The 18,463-nt window shown below is 45.1% G+C and overlaps 1 protein-coding gene across 2 annotated transcripts; it reads left to right on the top strand.

The window, feature by feature from the left end:
• Positions 1–1,210: 1,210 nt before the first annotated feature.
• Positions 1,211–14,139, top strand: LOC311509375 (uncharacterized protein). 2 transcript variants are annotated; one of them, XM_084574559.1, is made up of 4 exons: positions 1,211–1,426; positions 9,561–9,766; positions 10,618–10,912; positions 11,063–14,139. In XM_084574559.1, exons 3-4 carry the CDS (start codon positions 10,621–10,623, stop codon positions 13,009–13,011), a joined length of 2,241 nt encoding a protein of 746 aa, XP_084430685.1. In that variant the 5' UTR covers positions 1,211–1,426; positions 9,561–9,766; positions 10,618–10,620; the 3' UTR covers positions 13,012–14,139. The 2 variants fall into 2 exon arrangements, with proteins under 2 accessions (XP_084430685.1, XP_084430686.1); XM_084574560.1 differs by lacking the exon at positions 9,561–9,766.
• Positions 14,140–18,463: the final 4,324 nt, after the last annotated feature.

The following is an 18,463-nucleotide window of genomic DNA, read 5'->3' as shown; positions in this document are numbered from 1 at the left end:
GGTTCTTACTTTGACACAGCGAAGAATTTGGATAAAAGCAAAAAAAATGTTTTCAACCTCGGGAAGAGCTGCGTGGGAGGTCTTAGCTTAGCTTAGCTTAGCTTAGCTCAGCTCGTCTCGTTTAGAGTCAAGCCTTGAATGTCTTTGGCGTTTGGCAGCAAAAATCCCACTTAGTGGTGGATTTCAGGGCAGTGGAGAAACATCTCACCGCCGTCATTGGCGTCAAATTTGTCAGAAACGTCCGCCGCATCCAAAATATGATTCCCAAATAGACTTGGCGGTTGTCTGACTTTTTGGCACCAGTTTTTATGATTGCAAACCACGATGGCGCACCAAGATCACATTCAAGACCAAGATCCATCTCCCAAACTTTTGTTTTGTCTCGAATGCGATCTTGGTGCACATCTCCTCTATGAGCCGTTAGTTAATACAGTACAAGGAGAGCGGCACCGGTAGTAGCATTTTAATGAATGAATTCATGCCGTAATGAGCTGGGTGTTCGTGTGACGTCGGAAAAAAAAGTGGAAAAATGAGTCTCGATGAGTTGTTGACGTGGTATTTGCAGGAACATGGCAGAAGTACCATTAAGTTCTGCAAATCTGTCGACATTCCTCCCAAACATTAACATTTTTGAGCGAACGCAGACGTTTTAATGATTAACATTCACATGCTTGAAATGAATCATGCGTCCCGCGCGCACACTGGAAACGGCTCTCTGGTCTTGTTGTAACACTCGGAGCAAAGAAATACAAAGAAACGTCCCGTTCAATTTCTGCATTCCGACTGAAAAGCACGTAGAGTCGGAACAATGACTGCACGCCCCAAAGTTGCAAGGCCGGCTGTAGACTTTTATTATGAAAAAGAAAGCAGAGGTGAAATAACAGGAGGAAAGTAAATTAAGTGTAAACTAAGTGTCTCTGGTCTGTCATCCGTGTCTCTTTGGAAGTCCTTAGAAAAATGGACTCCTGTGTGTGCACTGCGGTTGCCACAAAAACCTCCCCTCTCAGCTTGAGCTTGACCTCAGCCAGGGCTGGCTAACCGAAGTAAAACCCTGCCCTTAAATCTTTCTGCATGCAAAGAATGCGGCGAGGGGTCCAAGTCAAACGAGAATCTTCCTCCTCGTGATGAATAGCCGTGCAGCTGATTGGGTTTCCTGTTTCCCCCTGCACTCTGCGTCTGTGTATAATAACCTCTAATGCTGCAAACATGCAGCTCCACTGGCGGTTTCTCTCTCTCACACGGATCCTGTTTTCCTCCCTCCGTTCTCTCACATGCACAGATCCGCAGCTCGTGCAGCTCCACCCACCTGTAGATAAAAGCCAAGCCCTCACCGGGGCTTCTGTTCAGCGTCTGTCTCAAGCTCCTCATAGCTCTGTGGTACTTCCACCCTGCAGCAGCAGCAGCAGCAGCAGCAGCGCACGCAGAGGTAAGTGATGCGTCGACGCTGGCACAGCAGGATCTTTCAGGGGTTTGATGCATTCGCCGAGGCACGGTCAAGCGCACAGTTATGCGTTTGCCGGATTCCGGTGCAGACCTCTGTTACTTCCCTCTTCTTCTTTGTTTGATTTATTCATTTTTTTTTTTTGGATTATTCAACATGGAAGCAAATGTTTCATAAGACTCCACTTCACCAAGCGTGGTTCCGCCTGGGACAGGAGTCTTTGCAGATAATGCTTGACAGCTATCCAGAAAACCCGAAAGAGACACCTGGGAAGAATAACTCAGTCTTAAGCTTGTTAAACTAAATGCAGGGTGCAGCATCTTGACAGGATTTAGCAGCAGTTAATGGAATGTCTTAACATCTTAGAAATTTTAGTTGCACGTCTTTCAGCGCCGAAGGACGGAAAAATGCAGGCCCCCTTTTTCATCCAGCGGCCGAGGAAGAAGAGGATTAAGTGTTATGGTTGTTGTAGTTTTCAGCGTCCCATATAAATAAGAGAAGACCTGGATTAATAAAAAAACACTTTTACTGAGGGGTAGGCTTTCTGGGCTTTCTGGCAGGACGGTGGCTCTGAGAAATGAGTCAGAGGTGGAAATGTCGGGCCTCAGGAAACAATTCCGTCCTTTCCTATCATGCAGCGAGTGTTTTCAATCACGAGGCTCCTGAGTCAGGTTAAAAACCGCTTTGATGATGCGAGAGCAAACCTGACCAGAAGCCCTCTCTTTATCCTCTCGGGCGTAGCTCGAGCGCGGTATACGCGAACGTGCACCTGCCAGGAAACAGTTGGGAATCCCTGTTTCGCTCCAGCACGGATTAAACAAGATGAAGCTTTTGTTTCCTTGGCTCTCTTTTCTGCTGCAGAATACCTCGCAAGAGCACGGAAGCAATAGAAATGTTTGGACTCCAGCTCCTGAGCCTAACAGGCCTGTCTGATGCAATGAGGCGATAAGCGCTTGAATAACATGTAGCACTTGACTGTGATCATTATTGTTGGATGGAGCCTAAAAAGCTTTGGGTTCAGGTCCTTAAAAATAGCTGTCACTAAGGCACGTGCTGTGTTGTTTTTTTGGTCACAGAGGCCTGACTTCTGACAGAAGATAATGTTTTTGTCCAGTAAAAGAAACTGTGACACATGAAATGACTGCAGAAGAAGAAATTAGAGCAGATGGCGGAATATCTCCGCAACTTTTGGTTAGCGTGTTAGAGAGTTTGCGATTAGTCTGCCTGAAAACGTTCAAATTGCTGAAAAACGATTTGTATGAATCAAAAACTGACACCCCGTCGTTAGCATGCTAAATATGAAGCTAGTTAGCTTAGAAAGACTGAAACACAAGAGCTTTAGAGACGCTTAAACCTGGCTTTTCTTTTATTAATTTAATATTAAATAGGCAAAGCTGGTTCCTTTTGCTGCCAGCGTTCGAGCTAAGCTAAGCTAGGCTAACTAGCTGCTCTTGCTACATAGCTATTGCATTTACAGATACGAGAGCGGTGTGATTTCTTGTCTTGTTACACTATCACCATTTAAATCAAGTGCTCCTTTAATTTTACATTATTTTAGTGTATTGTGAATACAACAGGATGCTCTTAGATGCCTCTTGTTTGCATTAATTAAAAGCGTGCACATAACATATATCCAGGTTGCAGATTTTGCTGATGGTTTTGTTAGCATGCTGTGACTTACTTTATACATTTGTTAGTTTCTCCTGACAGTTTTTCTCTCCCAAACAGTGCCACCGTGCACACCTCTGCAGCCGTAGAAATGCTTCAAAATATGAAGTCAGGTTTGCATTTTCTTTTTTGCATCTCTCCCGTTAGCTGCAAACACTCTCCTTTTGTGCCATGAGTGCTTGCTTATTTTTTAAAAACATCAGTCTGGAATCGGGGCTTTGAGTTTTGCAGATTTATTGCAAAGTATCTCTTATCTAAACTCCTAAGTGGATGGAGTCGTAGCCCTTATTATCTCTCGTAAATACTCCGCAGCAAAAACATCTGGACAGTAGGGAAAGGGAGGATCATATTTTTGTCTGAGTGGCACATTTTATGGTGTGACTGTGTAACCCATTAAGCCTTCCAGGACTGTCGTCGTATCGCGTTACCGTCAACGGTCAGGCAGCAAACGCATGTTGCGGCAGAGCGTAAATGTTCCCCTGGCCGCTTTATGGGCTCAATAAATTGACATGCGTGTAAGAAGGTAGAAAGTTTGCAAATGCAAAGCCTTCTCTGAGGAAACCATCACGCCAGTGAAACTGCCAGCAATAAACCCAAAGAGATCCTCTCTCAGAGCAACATATAATCAGTCATTTCTGAATATTATACTGCTCCCAGCCTCCAAATTACACCAATTACGACTCCCACTTGCCCACTCGTGCTATATTTTTGATGTCTTGCACGTTTGAATCGCGAAAGCATTAATTTTACGACGGTGGAAGTCTCCTGCGGGTTTTTCAGGTCTGTTTGGAAGTGTTTTTGGGCCTTTATCAGACTCGCTGGCGGAGGCGGAAGAAGCATCTTGAAACATAATTCAAATCTCTGAAGTAAAAAGTTAAAGTTTAGCATTCAAAATATCCCCTGTCTGCGTGTTATTTGAGTAAAAGAGCGTAACAGAGCGGATTGATTATTGATAGTGCTGCATTAATGTGAAAGCAGCGTGTGTTCACGCTCTGTTTGGTCACAAAATAAATCTAAATCTGCTGCACAAATGTAATGTCACTTCTCAGAGTTTAATCTGACACTCGTTTTATACGAAATACTAAATAACACTTTTCCTCTTCAGGCCTCCGTACTCGATTTAAATGAACTCCTCTCCAAAGTTTAGGGAAGAATTCTGTATTTAGTGGAACATTTCCATTCACCTGTTTTTTTTTCACATTTGGAAATGTTGCGGTGTTGGAGACTTGACTTTAGACTTGTAAAATGTCACCTGTTGCCCCAAAGATTAGGAGCCTCTCTAATCTTTAACATTATTATATTAACAGGGTTTTTAACTAGACAACTATCAGATCGTTTCGTGGCGTAAGAAGGACAATATCCAAGCTACTAAATGCAGTAAGTGACATACAGTTGGAAGGGTCAAAGACAGAGGAGGAGAGGTCTCTGCCCCCACTCTTTTTTGATTGCTACATAACACAAAAATATATTTATGCAGCTGCAAACTGCTCAATTCCCCAGCGGACTCTGTGGTTTTATACATACTATAAGTGATCGGATCCCATTATTGGCCAAACATTGTTGTCGCCTATAAAAATATTCATCCCCCAGTGCGGCGTCCGCTCCAGAGCCAGTGCAAATATGAGAGCGAGCGAGGAAAAAAGTTCAGGCAAAGACTGGGATTAATCCGACGCTCAGAGTCAAAGAAATGTCTAAAAAAAAAAAAAAAGTTTCACCTTCCTGCTGTGCGATACAGCGGAACACGTCACGTGAAATGAGAGTCAATATTTTCCCACGATCCTTTGCCTGGAAACACGGAAACAACGTCCGGAGAAGTGCATAAAGTCTGAAGTGCTTCTTAGTTCTGAGTCGCTATTAACTGCCGTCCACTGACATCAGATACTCTGTTTTGACAGAACTCAAAGGCTAATAGGAAAATAATTCTCCTCCCGATCCAGTCTTTGCCTGAGATGAAAATTGTGGCCAGACATTCGGTTACTTGTGGTTCCCAGAACTGTAGGGGAGGGAAAATCTGTCAATGGAGATGGGTGAAGAGGTCGGAGAGACTCTGCGGATGGAGTGAGCGCGACTACGTGCGTGTAGGTATGTTTGTGTCAAAGGTCAGTGGGGCAGTAAGCCGGGTGTTACTTCCTCTTCGCTGTCGCCTGGAACGTGAAATAGGCCTTTTCAATCCACCTGAAGGTCAGGTAACCCCTCGCCCTCGTCGCCCAATTTGAGGATGCGGACGTCTCCGGCCTCAGCTCCGTAGAGACATCGAGTAGGTGTGAAGGAATGCTGAAAAAGAGCAACATACCATGTAGAGGAACTGGACAGGGTGGAGCAGACGCGTGCATTTTTGCTCCGTTTGTCAACTCGGAGTGTGTGGAAAACTGAATGTTTTCCCTTCCTGTTAAGGAAACGCTGCTTGCCGATTGAGCTGGGATAAATCACCTGCTCAGAGACGGGGAAGTGCGCGGACGCAGCAAAGAAAAACAACATTATACTCTAAATGTGACTTCACGAGAGATGGGGAATGGACGAAAAACAATGTCCGGTGTTAATATCACCAAAAAACTAAAATAATATCAGCCAACAAACACAACCTTTGTCAGGATGATTAGGTGTTTTCTCGCCACTGGAATCCACTTTTAGTTCTCCACCCAGTCTTTGGAAAATACCAGAGAACAACACAGACTGACAGATTCAGAGTATTGATGGCTTTTAGGTTTAATTCAGAAATGGAGTTTGGCGCCCCCTAATGCCCCGACTGCCTTACTACCTGCTATAGTTGCATTGTGATTGGGCTTTTGGAAAAGAAAACCCTGTATCTTCTAAAAAAAAAAACATTTAAAATGTTCTATTCGTTGATTAACGGCTTATAGTTTCCGCTCTAGATACAGTGAGTGTCTGTTGGCCTCAAGTGTCTGCCTGCAGAAACTCCGAGCACACCTGCAGCAGAAGCCCCGACGGTCACCCAAGAGAGTAACTGTAGAGGTGGAGTGTTTTTTTCTTATTAAGGTCATGTAATACACAGCATCGCAGATAGTCGCACACACACGCACACACAGGTGCTTTCCCCAGATGTTGTCTTGGCTGCTGGGCTGCTGTCAGCTGATTGTTGCATTCCTTTGGTTTTGTTAGCATGTGTGTGGGAGCTTTTCCACAGTGCCCTGACAAAATACTCGCAGGTAGTTTTTGAAAAGACTGTAAAAAAATAATAATAATAATAATCTAATTTACCAAATGGCATTATCCAAACTGAAAAATTGCACATATTTACTGGTGCAAAGATGAGAGAAAGAACAGCATCTTTACTGATCTAGGAATTGAATCTTATGTCTACGTTGTTGAAATATCAGTAATAATAAAAAGCCAAATCCAAGTCAAATTGATGTAAAGCTAAATTTGCATGTAATATTAAGCAGAATTATCATGTTTACATGTTTAAGTTAAACGTTAGAATACTCCCTATTAAAATTAATGTATATGTTATTTTGGAAAAAATATAATTTGCATAAAACCAGTTGAGTACGATCTAGGAATGGGTTCATCCACAAATACAGTGATTTTGGCTAGCATAAAATAGGGACGAAGCTATTTTCTTGCAGCACAATATCTAAAACATCAATATCTTGCAGGTTAATTAATGCACCAATCAGCCGTAACATTAAAACCACTGACACCTAGACCAGACCAGGCACCCCCACCCCATAGCAATGACACTCCTTGATGGCAGCAGCCATCCCCAGCAGGACGCAGCCTGACACAGGCACACACACAATTATTAGTATAATGTTAGGCCTGATCGGTGTATAGGCGATACCAATAGATGACGTGAGGAAGGAAACACAGTCCCCCGAAATCACTCTTAACCTGGACCCGCGTGTCTTCATTTTACTTCGTATTAGCGTCCCGCTCTCATTGGAAAAGAAGGAGCCTCTGCACAAAAGCCAGCAGACCCGACCACAAGCAATTAAGACTGGCACTCGGGCCTGTAAGCAATGACATGCCTCTCTTCCTCATCGTTTGTTTATGGAGCGGTCGAGTCCCCCCATCTGGAATCGGTCAGGAGGAGGAACACGGAGGAGAAATGGAAATGTGATTATTTTCAAAGCCGAGCTGGAGGTGATAAAAGACTCGTGGCTCATCACCAAGCGGGGCGGGCTGCGGTTGTAAGCGTTGGCAGGGAGGTTCAGAGGAACCAGCAAGCATTCTTTGTTGCGTGGGATTGTCATCAGGGCGAGGGGCGTGGAGGTGTCTGAAGAGATTTCGGTAAAGGGCGAGATGAAAGGCGAAAGAGTAGAAAATAAACGGGGTCGTAAGCGGATTCTGACTGGTTGTAGCTGGTGAGAGGAGATAGTTTCTTGTTGAGCTTGTATATTTTCCATTCAGCGACTTGCTGCAGCCATAACAAGGATGATAAAAAGAACAATAAACATGGGAGTGCATGTTAAGGCTACATCGTAAATGGTTCACTCTTCACAAACCGTCTGGTGTGTTGTTTGGGAAATTCTTTCCAGCAAAAGGAAAATGAATATAAACCACCCAACCCTCAAAAAGTCAAAAATTCAAAAAACAGGAAGCATCAGACGAAACATCAGAACTTGGACTTGAGTTTTAAAATAGATCAGAAATGGCACTGAATTCCAGCTCTGCGAGACTTTAAATTGCTCAATAAATCTTGGAAGACCTATCGCTGCATGTTTCCTGATCAAAAATCATGTTCCTGTTAAATCTTCCAAAAGAGCCCGACAACAGCAGGAAACCATAACAGAGTCACTATACGTTGTATGAAAGCTCAACGTACAGACGGTGTAATCTTCTTATTATTCAATACTTATCGCGGCTTCGGTCTGTGGTCCAGACTCTTTAATGGCTTTCCCATTACACTGTCTGGAAACCAAAAGATGACTGATGATACGGACTGTGTGTAATCAAAGCCTGTGTGTAGTAAAGGCAATTGGTAGCTATAGTGGAGTAAATAGCCCGGTCCAGGCATTCAAGGCATACAGCGCAAGAGTGAATGCCACGAAACGTTTGTGTATCTGAAGATTGAAGAAATGTGGAGACTGGCGTTTTGATTATTTTGTCCAATTTTCTCGACACATTGCCAGCGTGTAATTCTTGAAATCGCGTAGTGCACGTACTGTAGCTTGTTGGACTTGATCCACGTTAGCTATGTTGGACATCTTTGTTTGGACTTCACCAATAAAACACAAATTAACAGTCGCGAAATCTCGATACAAACAAAAAAAGCAGCTAGCATAGGATGTGTTTCGGGTAAAAGCCTGACATTCATGTTCGACCTAAAGCCAGAAGGAGAGAGACACGGGGGGAGGGGAAAAATGGAAAATTCAAGAATTAATACACGCCCCCGAATACGGGATGAGTCATCCACATTTTCAATTCGTTTTACAGGAAATCTGCAAAACAACTGTTGTTGTTGTTGTTGCGCCAGCTACTGTTGTGTAGTGCAAGACAGATCCTATAAAAACAATTAGCCATCATACTTGACGTAATTGGTAACTGTAACCTTGTCACATGTGTCCTGGAGACTCAAACCTTCTCTGTTACTCATGCAGCTCATACTGTAAACGGAACAAGATGTGTTTTCGTCTGAGTAAGCCCTGCAGTTTGGCGTATCCTCGGTGGTCGGGTGAGTTTCAAAGCGCCGGCCCCGTTCCTCTTTGTTTCGGGCGACTTATTGTTGTTTTATACGGTGGTCGTCTGGTTTTCTCGCCAAGCACGTGTTCCTCGCTTCGGGTCCGAGACGTTTTGACTGCAGCGGCGCTCGGTTTCACGTCTCGGCGGGCGAAATCATGTTCGATTTGGGAGATCGACGCGCGAGGGTCGAGCTCCTGCTGGTTTCCTATAGGAAAAAGATGTTTTGGAAGTGATTTGCTCCGGCGCTGGACTTTGGGGAAACATGAAAAGCAACTGGCTGAGTGTGGCCTTAATAGCATGTGACATCAAAACATGACTGAATGTTAGTCAGCTGTCGAGCTGCTTTAAATCGAGTCTGCGTGGAACTTTCCCATGTCGGCGAAGTCTTCAAAACATTTAATAGAAATGTAAAGCTGGACTTTTGACAGTTTGCCGTCTCCTCGTGGACACCATTGAACCTATCGTTTTTGCATTTCCTTTACTCAGGTTTGATCACACCAGAGACATTATAGGGGCTGTCAGCGTAACAGTCACTGTCCATGGTGCTGGATGTATACGTTGTACACGTAATGACCCAGAAGACTCGATCCGATTAGTTTAAAGCGAGCAAGATTTCACACATAAGAGTCAGATTCAGCCTCCTGGCTTATAACTGAGGAAGATCTCTAACCTTTAGATAAGGTTATATCGCACATGCCAAGTGAGCGTGTCTGCCAGGTGGGGATGGCGGCTTCGAGTTACAAACTCCAGGCATCCGCGAAAGGTCGCCTCCCGACATTCACTGAAGCTGATGCTCGTGTGTTCCCAGGGCCCAGCGGGACTGCAGCTCCCACCACCTGGCCGGATCACGTGCATGGGACGAAGCCCCACTCATGCCTTGGAAAAGACCCCGAGAAGAGACCTAAAGAGAGGGGAGGAAGAGGAGGAACTTGACTAAGGAGGCCGGGCCAGAGGGGGGGAAAGAGGACCTTCAGTTTGAGAGGAGGGAAAATCTGGAGTTAAACTCAAACTGACGTACGTATGAGACTCACCAGTCCGCCATACCCTCACCCTCACTATTGAATCTTTTGTGACTTGCCTATCGAGCAGCTGGACTGCACAGACAAGTACCTCTGTTCTAAAAATATTCCACTCTAGGCATCCAGCTGTAGCTTGCTTCTTTTTATTTAATTTTTTTTAAATAATTGGCTTAAAGAATGCAATGTTCTTACCCCAATTATTGCAGCTCTCCAAGATCTTTCATCTCTTTGGTCCCGTTTCAGAACACACAAATACCGCAGCCGAGGAAAACATACGTTCGCCCATCGCCGTTTGTTTTCACACAGCGCTCTCGGCAGCGCTCTGCCAACCTCTTTAGCGCACACATGTTTAAAGGATTAAGGATTATGTTCGAAACTGACCGCGTGCCCTCTTAATTGCAGAATACACTCGTGTAATTCACTTCAAGGATACGAGAGTCGGAGGCTTTTACGCAGCGTGTTTGAGTAGATTTGTAAACAAGAGGAAGGGAGGACACAGGCAGCGGAGGGGTTCAGTTTCTTTTTTGTCAGTTTGACCACATTCTGTTTCATAACACTCGTGCTGCTGGCTCACGGATTTATCTCTGTAGCTGCACGATTTAAGAGACAACACTAAGAGCCGCAGTGTCGATTCTCTGCTTTTATGGAAGAGTTAAACACTGTTTGTACAATCTATGTCCCACTGGTGAGTAACAGACCGCGGGACCGTACTCTTATTTCATATCTCTGTCCTGCTGGAAAGTAAATTACTAACTTGAGCAACCTCAAACGATGAGGGATGGAACATCGGCAACAACTTGAAGCCGACGAAGGCGGCGTAATACTTTAAATGTGCTTGTTTTACAGAAAATGGTGGCCGTCCCCCTCCTTCCCTGTTGTCTACTCATCACAGCGTTCCAGCTATGTTTACTACACCTGGCTCACGGCGGCGCGTATTACGGACATAAACAGCCGCCTCAGCAGCACCAGCCCCAGCCCTTGCCACAGTACAACGACGGATATCCTCAGCAGCAGTTCCTAGGGAACGAGATGCCACACCTGCCGTACGGCAAAGAGGCGCCGTTGCTGCCTCAGTACGGGAAAGAGTTTCCTCAACTGCCTTTGCAAATGGGCAAAGAGAGACCGCTGACCGACAGCAAAGGTGAGGTCAATGAGCAAAGTTCCTCTCAGCTACTCTGCGTTGTCTTTATATTTAATCAAACAAACGGGCAACCCTACGCCGCTTTAGATGGAATACTATCACTTTCAAACCTGTAACGGCTACTCACACTCCATCTCCTTACGTTTACAGGACCAACTTTCCCCAGAGGATCCAAAGGCCCACAGCCTCCCGTTCCCGGCGGAGAAGGTATCCGAGAGGGACCGCAAGGAATTCAGGGCCCGCCGGGACCAGCGGGACCCCCGGGACCGCAAGGTCCCTCCGGGCTACCGGGCCAAGGATTGCCAGGTTTGCCGGGAAAGCCGGGGCCCGCCGGTCCTCAGGGCTACCCGGGAATAGGAAAGCCCGGCATGCCAGGATTGCCTGGAAAACCCGGAGGACCCGGTTTACCCGGACCAAAAGGCGACCTCGGTCCCAGCGGCGGCGAAGGACCGACAGGTCTTCCAGGTCAGCCGGGGCTCCCCGGTCCCACGGGACTCCCCGGGATTGCCAAACTAGGAGGTCAAGGGCTGCCGGGACCACCGGGACCTCTGGGAGAGCCCGGCCAAAAAGGTCTACCGGGGCCTCCCGGTTTTCCAGGCCCCAAGGGAGAGAAAGGACTCGGCGTGCCCGGCTTTCCGGGTTTGAAAGGACCCGGCGGTCCACCTGGTCCGCCCGGCCACGCGGGCATGCCTGGCATCGGAAAACCCGGCCTGAACGGTCTCCCCGGGCAACCGGGGATCCCGGGAAAACCCGGTCCTCCCGGAGAACCGGGACTGTCGGGGCCGGCCGGCGAAAGAGGCCTACCGGGACCACCCGGCGTACCGGGAATTGGAAAACCGGGAAAAGACGGTTTCAGAGGGCAGCCGGGGTTCGCCGGAGGGAAAGGGGAACCGGGCCCTCCCGGTTTTCCGGGCGGCCCTGGCTTGCCGGGTTACGGTAAACCGGGGTTTCCGGGACCCAAGGGTCACAAGGGACACGCCGGTCTTCCCGGACCGCCGGGCCCGAAAGGCGACAAAGGTCACGGAGGTCCCCCGGGGGTCATCGGCTCAACCGGTCCGAACGGAATGCCGGGTCCCCCCGGTCCGATAGGGCTCCCCGGCGGTCTCGGCTTCCCGGGACAAAAGGGAGAGGACGGCGCCGGGGGACCGAGAGGAATTCCTGGAATAAAGGGTGAAATGGGGCCTTCGGGCCTTCCGGGACATTCCGGCAGGTCGGGAGAAGTCGGACAGCCGGGGCCGAGAGGTTTGCAGGGGCCGATCGGCCCTAAAGGCGAAGCCGGGGGTAGGGGTTTGCCCGGCGCCCCCGGCGCAGCGGGATTATCGGGGCCGAGAGGAGAGGGGGGGCAGCCTGGAGATCAAGGCCACCAGGGACCTCAAGGCATTCCCGGGCTCATGGGACCAGGGGGACCGATCGGACCTCCCGGGCTTCCGGGGCAAAAAGGCGAAACGGGCGTTCCCGGTAAACCTGGATATCCCGGCGAAGGAAACCCGGGACCCCCCGGTCACAACGGCCCTCAAGGCATCCCCGGTCCGAGCGGGCCTCCCGGACTTCCCGGGCAACCGGGACAGCCCGGGCCTCCCGGTCCTCCGGGACCACCTGCCGTATCGCCCGACCTGGGACAGATTCTCCCGGCGACGGGCCCTTACACCGGCCCGAACCAAAGTCACAAGAAGAACGGAGGCGAGATCGGGGGAGCCGGCCTGGAGATGCCTTCGTTCACCGCCAAGCTCACGAACCCGTTCCCTCCCGTGGGTTCTCCCATCGTCTTCGACAAACTCCTGCACAACGGCAACCAGGACTACAGTCCCCAAAGCGGTATTTTCACCTGCAGCGTGCCGGGGATCTATTACTTTGCTTACCACGTCCACTGCAAAGGAGGTAACGTTTGGGTGGCGTTGATGAAGAACAACGAGCCGGTGATGTACACTTACGACGAGTACAAAAAGGGCTTGCTGGACCAGGCTTCGGGGAGCGCGGTACTCCCGTTAAGAAAAGGGGACACGGTGCACATGCAGCTGCCGTCGGAGCAGGCGGCGGGACTTTACGCCGGTCAGTACGTCCACTCCACGTTTTCGGGATACTTACTGTACCCAATGTAAGAAAAAACAAAGCCAAGCACGATGACGCGACGACGGTAAATCTGACCACAACGAGGGTGAAACTACTTCAGACTGAAGGTACAATGTGGGTCCTGTTAAACGGTTTACAATGAGGGGCGGCAGAGGAAGCCTTCGTACGTAAGCGGAACGCTACATCATTTGGGAGCAGAGGTCAACCGATACCACAGTTGTCACGGTTCGTACACAGTCCGTCGACGTGTACATTTACATTTACATTGCTCGTTTATTCTTATATCCATCATCGCACAATATACCAGTGTTCATAATACGGATAAGATAACAGGATACCGTTTTTTTGCTTTACAGTTTCAAACTGTACGTTGGGCACATAAAACTATACAAGTCATTTACTCGTAATAATAAAGTAGGTGGGCTCATCATGCAATTATTAAATTATTGTTAGTCTTTTTGTATTATTTGTAACACACAGCTTTCGAATAAACCAAAGTCTTCACGCACATTTAACAATATATTTCATATTTAGGTGAGGATAAGATGAGCATTTGGCGGAGTATTTCATCAAATTTCTCCAGAACCTTTGACCCGTTGGGAGTCGTAGATATTTTTATTTTTTTTTGTTTGTCTTGAATATGACTTCTTTTGAAAGGTCTGTCAGTATTGTCTGTAATTTATGTTTTCGACTACTGATTATTTGGATTTGTCTTGTGTGTTAAACGGTCAATGAGGGAGTTCATTCCAAAATGCAGAATACAACGTACACACTGTGGAGAAACGTATTCCCAAACTATGTTCACGCATACCAAAATGTGCCTGTTTTTTTTATATATATTTTTTATTTCATCAAACTGTGGATGTGCCGTTTTGGAATGAAATTTTTTTAAATGTTTTTCCTTTTTTTTTTATCTTTCCGCTGGACAACGGTGCACAGAATTAAAGCTGTGGCCAAAGTATGTGAATGTCGATTTGTGTCGTTTGGATTGCTTCGATTTGGGATTAATAAAGAAAGTGAAACATTTGTCCCTCTTTGATTTTTTTTATACACATTAGCTTGAACGCTCACATTACCCCATAATAGCCACAGCACCCGCCCAGCACCCCCAAGAAATGTCTGGGATTTTTTTATATTTATATTTTAATGTCATATTTGAGTAGTCTTTTTCATGTAGTTTAAAAATGTGAATTGAACAATAATAATAAAAATATTTTAGTCTAAAAAAACAAGAGGCCCAAACAGGTGATCTTCTTTGGCCAACTGAGGATGCTGACGTTCTGGTTTGTGCTGCAGGTGATATTAGCAATTATTCATCATACTAGTGTTGGTAACTGGCTGTGTGATTCCGTGACCGGAGCATTTTAGGCCGAAGCGTGCGCAGTGTCTGTTGCCTTCTGTTGCTGCCGTTTGTTGCTCCGTTGTATTCAGGGCTCGACTGTGACAGAATTGTGTGAAATATTATTTTCAGAGGTTTACATTATCAGGCTTAAGTATGTTGTATCTATAGCCCTTGTGTTTAGGGTTGCCAAGCGTCCCTTGAAAAATGGAATCGTTCCGTATTTAGAAACAAAAGTACGCGTCCCGTTTCAGCTCACTTTGTCCCGTATTACCGTGAGAATCCAAAATAGAGTGTAAAATGTCAGTGGAATGAATGAATGACAGGGCGCTTTATACGAACATTTACGGTAAATTTATTCCCAGCCCGTCTCCTGTTCTGTGACCATGTCATTGGTCGAGGTACTGTCGCTTGAGAAGAAGATACCGGAAGACAACAAAGCAACAACTTTTCCTCACACTTTATGTTTGCACTTTTCTTATTGCACTATTACAAGAGGAATGTTCTGCTTCCTATTGTTTTCTATTAATTTATACCGTTTTAAGTTGAGCAGGACAGGTTTCTGTTTAAGAAAGATATTTATTTAATTTTATTTTATTTAAAAAATAAATAGTTGAATAATTGTTTTCCATGTGTTCATATCACTCAAAAATATGAATTTAATTCAATTTAGGTTCGAGTCAAATAGTTAAAATATAATTTCACACACACAAATAAGGGCTAAAATGTTTCACCACGCCAGCATGGGTGAGGGCAACCGGCCCTGACAATGAGGTTTCCCTTATTTATTTTTCAGGGAGTTGGCAACCCTACTTGTGTTGAATACTTTTACATATATTCGCGGAACGAGTATAGTTAATGCGGGCGTGCACGTGTTTGTATATATACCAAGGGTGGTCCGATGCGACCTCCATAATGAAACGCACCAAAATTCAAAGCACCTTCTCTTCAGTGTTGAGCATCCCCACAGCACCTGCAACAGAAAATCTCTGGAGCCGCCACTGATATGTGGAGCTCTATACTACATCTGTTGTCGTGGTCTCATCATCCTGCCCGGTCTTCATGGCCTCCTGCAGTTATGTACTCCTACCTGAATGAACAGTTCTCCAACCTGCCTTTGATTCCTCTTACATTTTCAAACTGTCATGTCACATCGTCAGTTTATATCATGAGATTCCGCATGTACGCTTTAGTCAGATATATGTATCTATGACAGATGTATGTTTATCTCGTTTCTCCTGCTGTTCTCTCTCTTTTCTGTCTCCACCAGGCTGGCCTTAGGCAGATGGGTCCCTCCATATGAATTGGGTTCTGCTCAAGGTTTCTTCCTGTTAAAAGGGAGTTTTTCCTCGCCACCGTCGCCTTCAGGCTTGCTCTGGGGGTTTCAGGCCGGGTTTTGTAAAGCGTCTTGACACGATTTGTATTGTTATTGACGTTATATAAATTAGAATTGAATTGAATTGAATATAACAGTACTGCATTAAGTCCCAGCTTCACGGCCGTTCAGTTTATGTCAAAAATTGAACTTCATGAGCATTTTGGAGGGTTTAGATTGTGTTGCTGTTAAACTGAATTGAAGGGCTTGTGAATATAAACCACGACTTCCAAAAATGGAACGTCATCCTTTTCACTATTTTATTAGTGAACGGTCTACTGTGAGAAAGCAGATCCTCCAGTATCCACCTTATTCCTAGCTCCCATGAGCACTTGCGTGAATTATGGGCGAGACTTCCGGTACGAGCCGGAAGCGGCGTTTTTACATACTGTGGTTTGCAGTCACGTGATTCCGATGACGCGCAAAGTTCAGATGGGGGCAGGAAGTGGAGAGAGGTGATTAGAAATGTTGGAAAGTCGAGTACACAAAAGCTTTGGGCGAGCCTGCACGTAGCAGGTATTACGAAAAAGTAGAAAAATATGTAGGATGTGACCCATACACACTAAGTAAAGGTGATTTTTCGTACCTGTTGTCGGACAAGCCTCGTATCGAGGCCGTCGACATCACAAATGACCTCTTCCTCCAGACCTCCTACAACACCGCTAGCCAAATGAAGGCGTACAAGTGGTTGGGTCAGCGGCCTCGGATCCTAAAGCAGCACTGAATGGCTCCTGTCTTGTTTTTGCCCGGGTGAGTAAATGTAATTCACTCTCTTTACATTGCGGTTTCAACTTTAATGTAACGTTACATGAATGCACCGCTGGCACCAGGCTACAAGCTAGCTGGCTAACTGTAGCTAACTGGTTTCTACCTAATGTTGCTAGGGCAACCATTCTCTAATGAGGTCTAATGAGACACCGTTGAAAACGTGGGTCGTGGCTAAGGACAACGGAGAAGTTGATACAGCACGTTGCCGTTGTATTGGCTGGGTAAGTCACAGAGGTGGACAGAGTACACACACCTTCAATATTTGAGTAAAAGTACATATACTCCTTGTCGAATATTACTCCAATACAAGTAAAAGTAGCTTATTCAAACTACTACTTAAGTAAAGTACTAAAGTATTTGCTTAAAAAAATACTTAAGTAAAAGTATTTAAAAAGTATCTCAGGAAATACAGGAAAGTAGCTTTATTGTCATTGTACAATCCACTGATGCGATTCTGCTACAGATATGTTTATAGCTCAAAAATGAACAAATAAAGGCAAGAAGCCTCAGAACACAGACTCAGCTGCATTCATCAACAAATGCAATTTTTACATATTGTGGTTACATTTGAAGACATCGTGAAGTATATTTACCAATACCTAAACATTTATTGTAACATTCAGTGTGTCCTTTGGTTGGCTAATTAGCTTTTATCCTGCCAGTTCAAATATGTATCACAACATTAGATTAATGTTCTTAAATGAACAAGATTTATAACAAAGTCTATTGAATCAGCTCTCTCTCTCTCTCTCTAGCTCATACAATTACGTTTAAAATGTTCATCAGCAATTTAACAAACATTAAGCTAGCTAACGTCAGTAGCTACTTTACATACCGCGAGGTGCTTTTTCAGGTTGGAAGACGAGTTCTTGTAGGCCGTGATATCATTTGTTTTTTCTCACAATTTTGAAAAATAAAATAAAATAAAAAAATAATCAGCTGACGTAAGCTCAAAAGTAGCGAGTAACGAGCACATCAACAGAAATGTAGTGGAGTAAAAAGTACAATATTTGTCCTTCAAAGGTAGTGGAGTGAGAGTAAAAGTGTCCCCCCAAAATAATACTCAAGTAAAGTACAGATACTCAAAAACTGTACTTAAGTACAGTACTCAAGTAAATTTACTTCGTTACTGTCCACCACTGGTAAATCATAATAAATGAACACCTAATCAACATGTAAACATTCAGAATTAGGCCACCTTTACCCCTGCTTTAGTAATTTGTCCAGTTGTTTGAACAATGTGACAGCAGAGCAGCTATTGTGAGAATACTGTAGTTTGTTTCTAGTGAGATATTAGCTTATATTGACTTTAGTTTCTGTGGTAAACTGGCCATGTGTGATATATTGTATCATAGAGGACTGTCTGGTGTTTAAGAGTAAGTTCAGAAAGCAGAGAAGCACACCTTCTGTATGTAAAATGAGGTTCTCAGCGACGTAAACAAAGCAGTCTGTCAGTTGTTTGTGTTACTTAATAGTATCACTGTGCTGTGAAAAACAGATCTTATCTGTAAATGCATAATTCCTTTTCTCTGTCCTTTTTACCAACAGATTGTCAGAATCTTGCTCACACGTTGGAGCAGTTCCATTGAAGCTGGTGTTAAAATGAAAGAGTGAATGTTGTACTATGGAAAAGTGCAAGTGGATATCTAAGTATATCACCCACTCTCCAACATTGTCTAAATGAATCAAATGTTTGTATGTTCTCATGTCTATACATTTTCATAGAATGTGACCACAATAGGTCAAAATCTTATCTATCACAAAAAAATAAATGAGTTTCTGAAATATGCCAAGGCTACTTTGTGATGTCAATTTAAATAAATTATGAATTAAGTACGGCAGGGTGATGACTCAGTATTGTCTGTCATCTTTCACTGGAAGCATATCAGGGTGATTTGGGGATATTTTGACACAGTTTTTAAACAAAGTATGAAATATTTTTAATACCTATCTGGAAGAAGACAAATATAAAACCACATGTACAATATACAGAGGTGCC

The sequence above is a fragment of the Chelon labrosus genome (genome assembly GCF_963514085.1).
Source record: "Chelon labrosus genome assembly, chromosome: 24".
NCBI classification, from domain to species: domain Eukaryota; kingdom Metazoa; phylum Chordata; class Actinopteri; order Mugiliformes; family Mugilidae; genus Chelon; species Chelon labrosus.
Note: the sequence above shows the minus strand (reverse complement) of the source record. Positions and strands in the feature narration are given on the sequence as shown.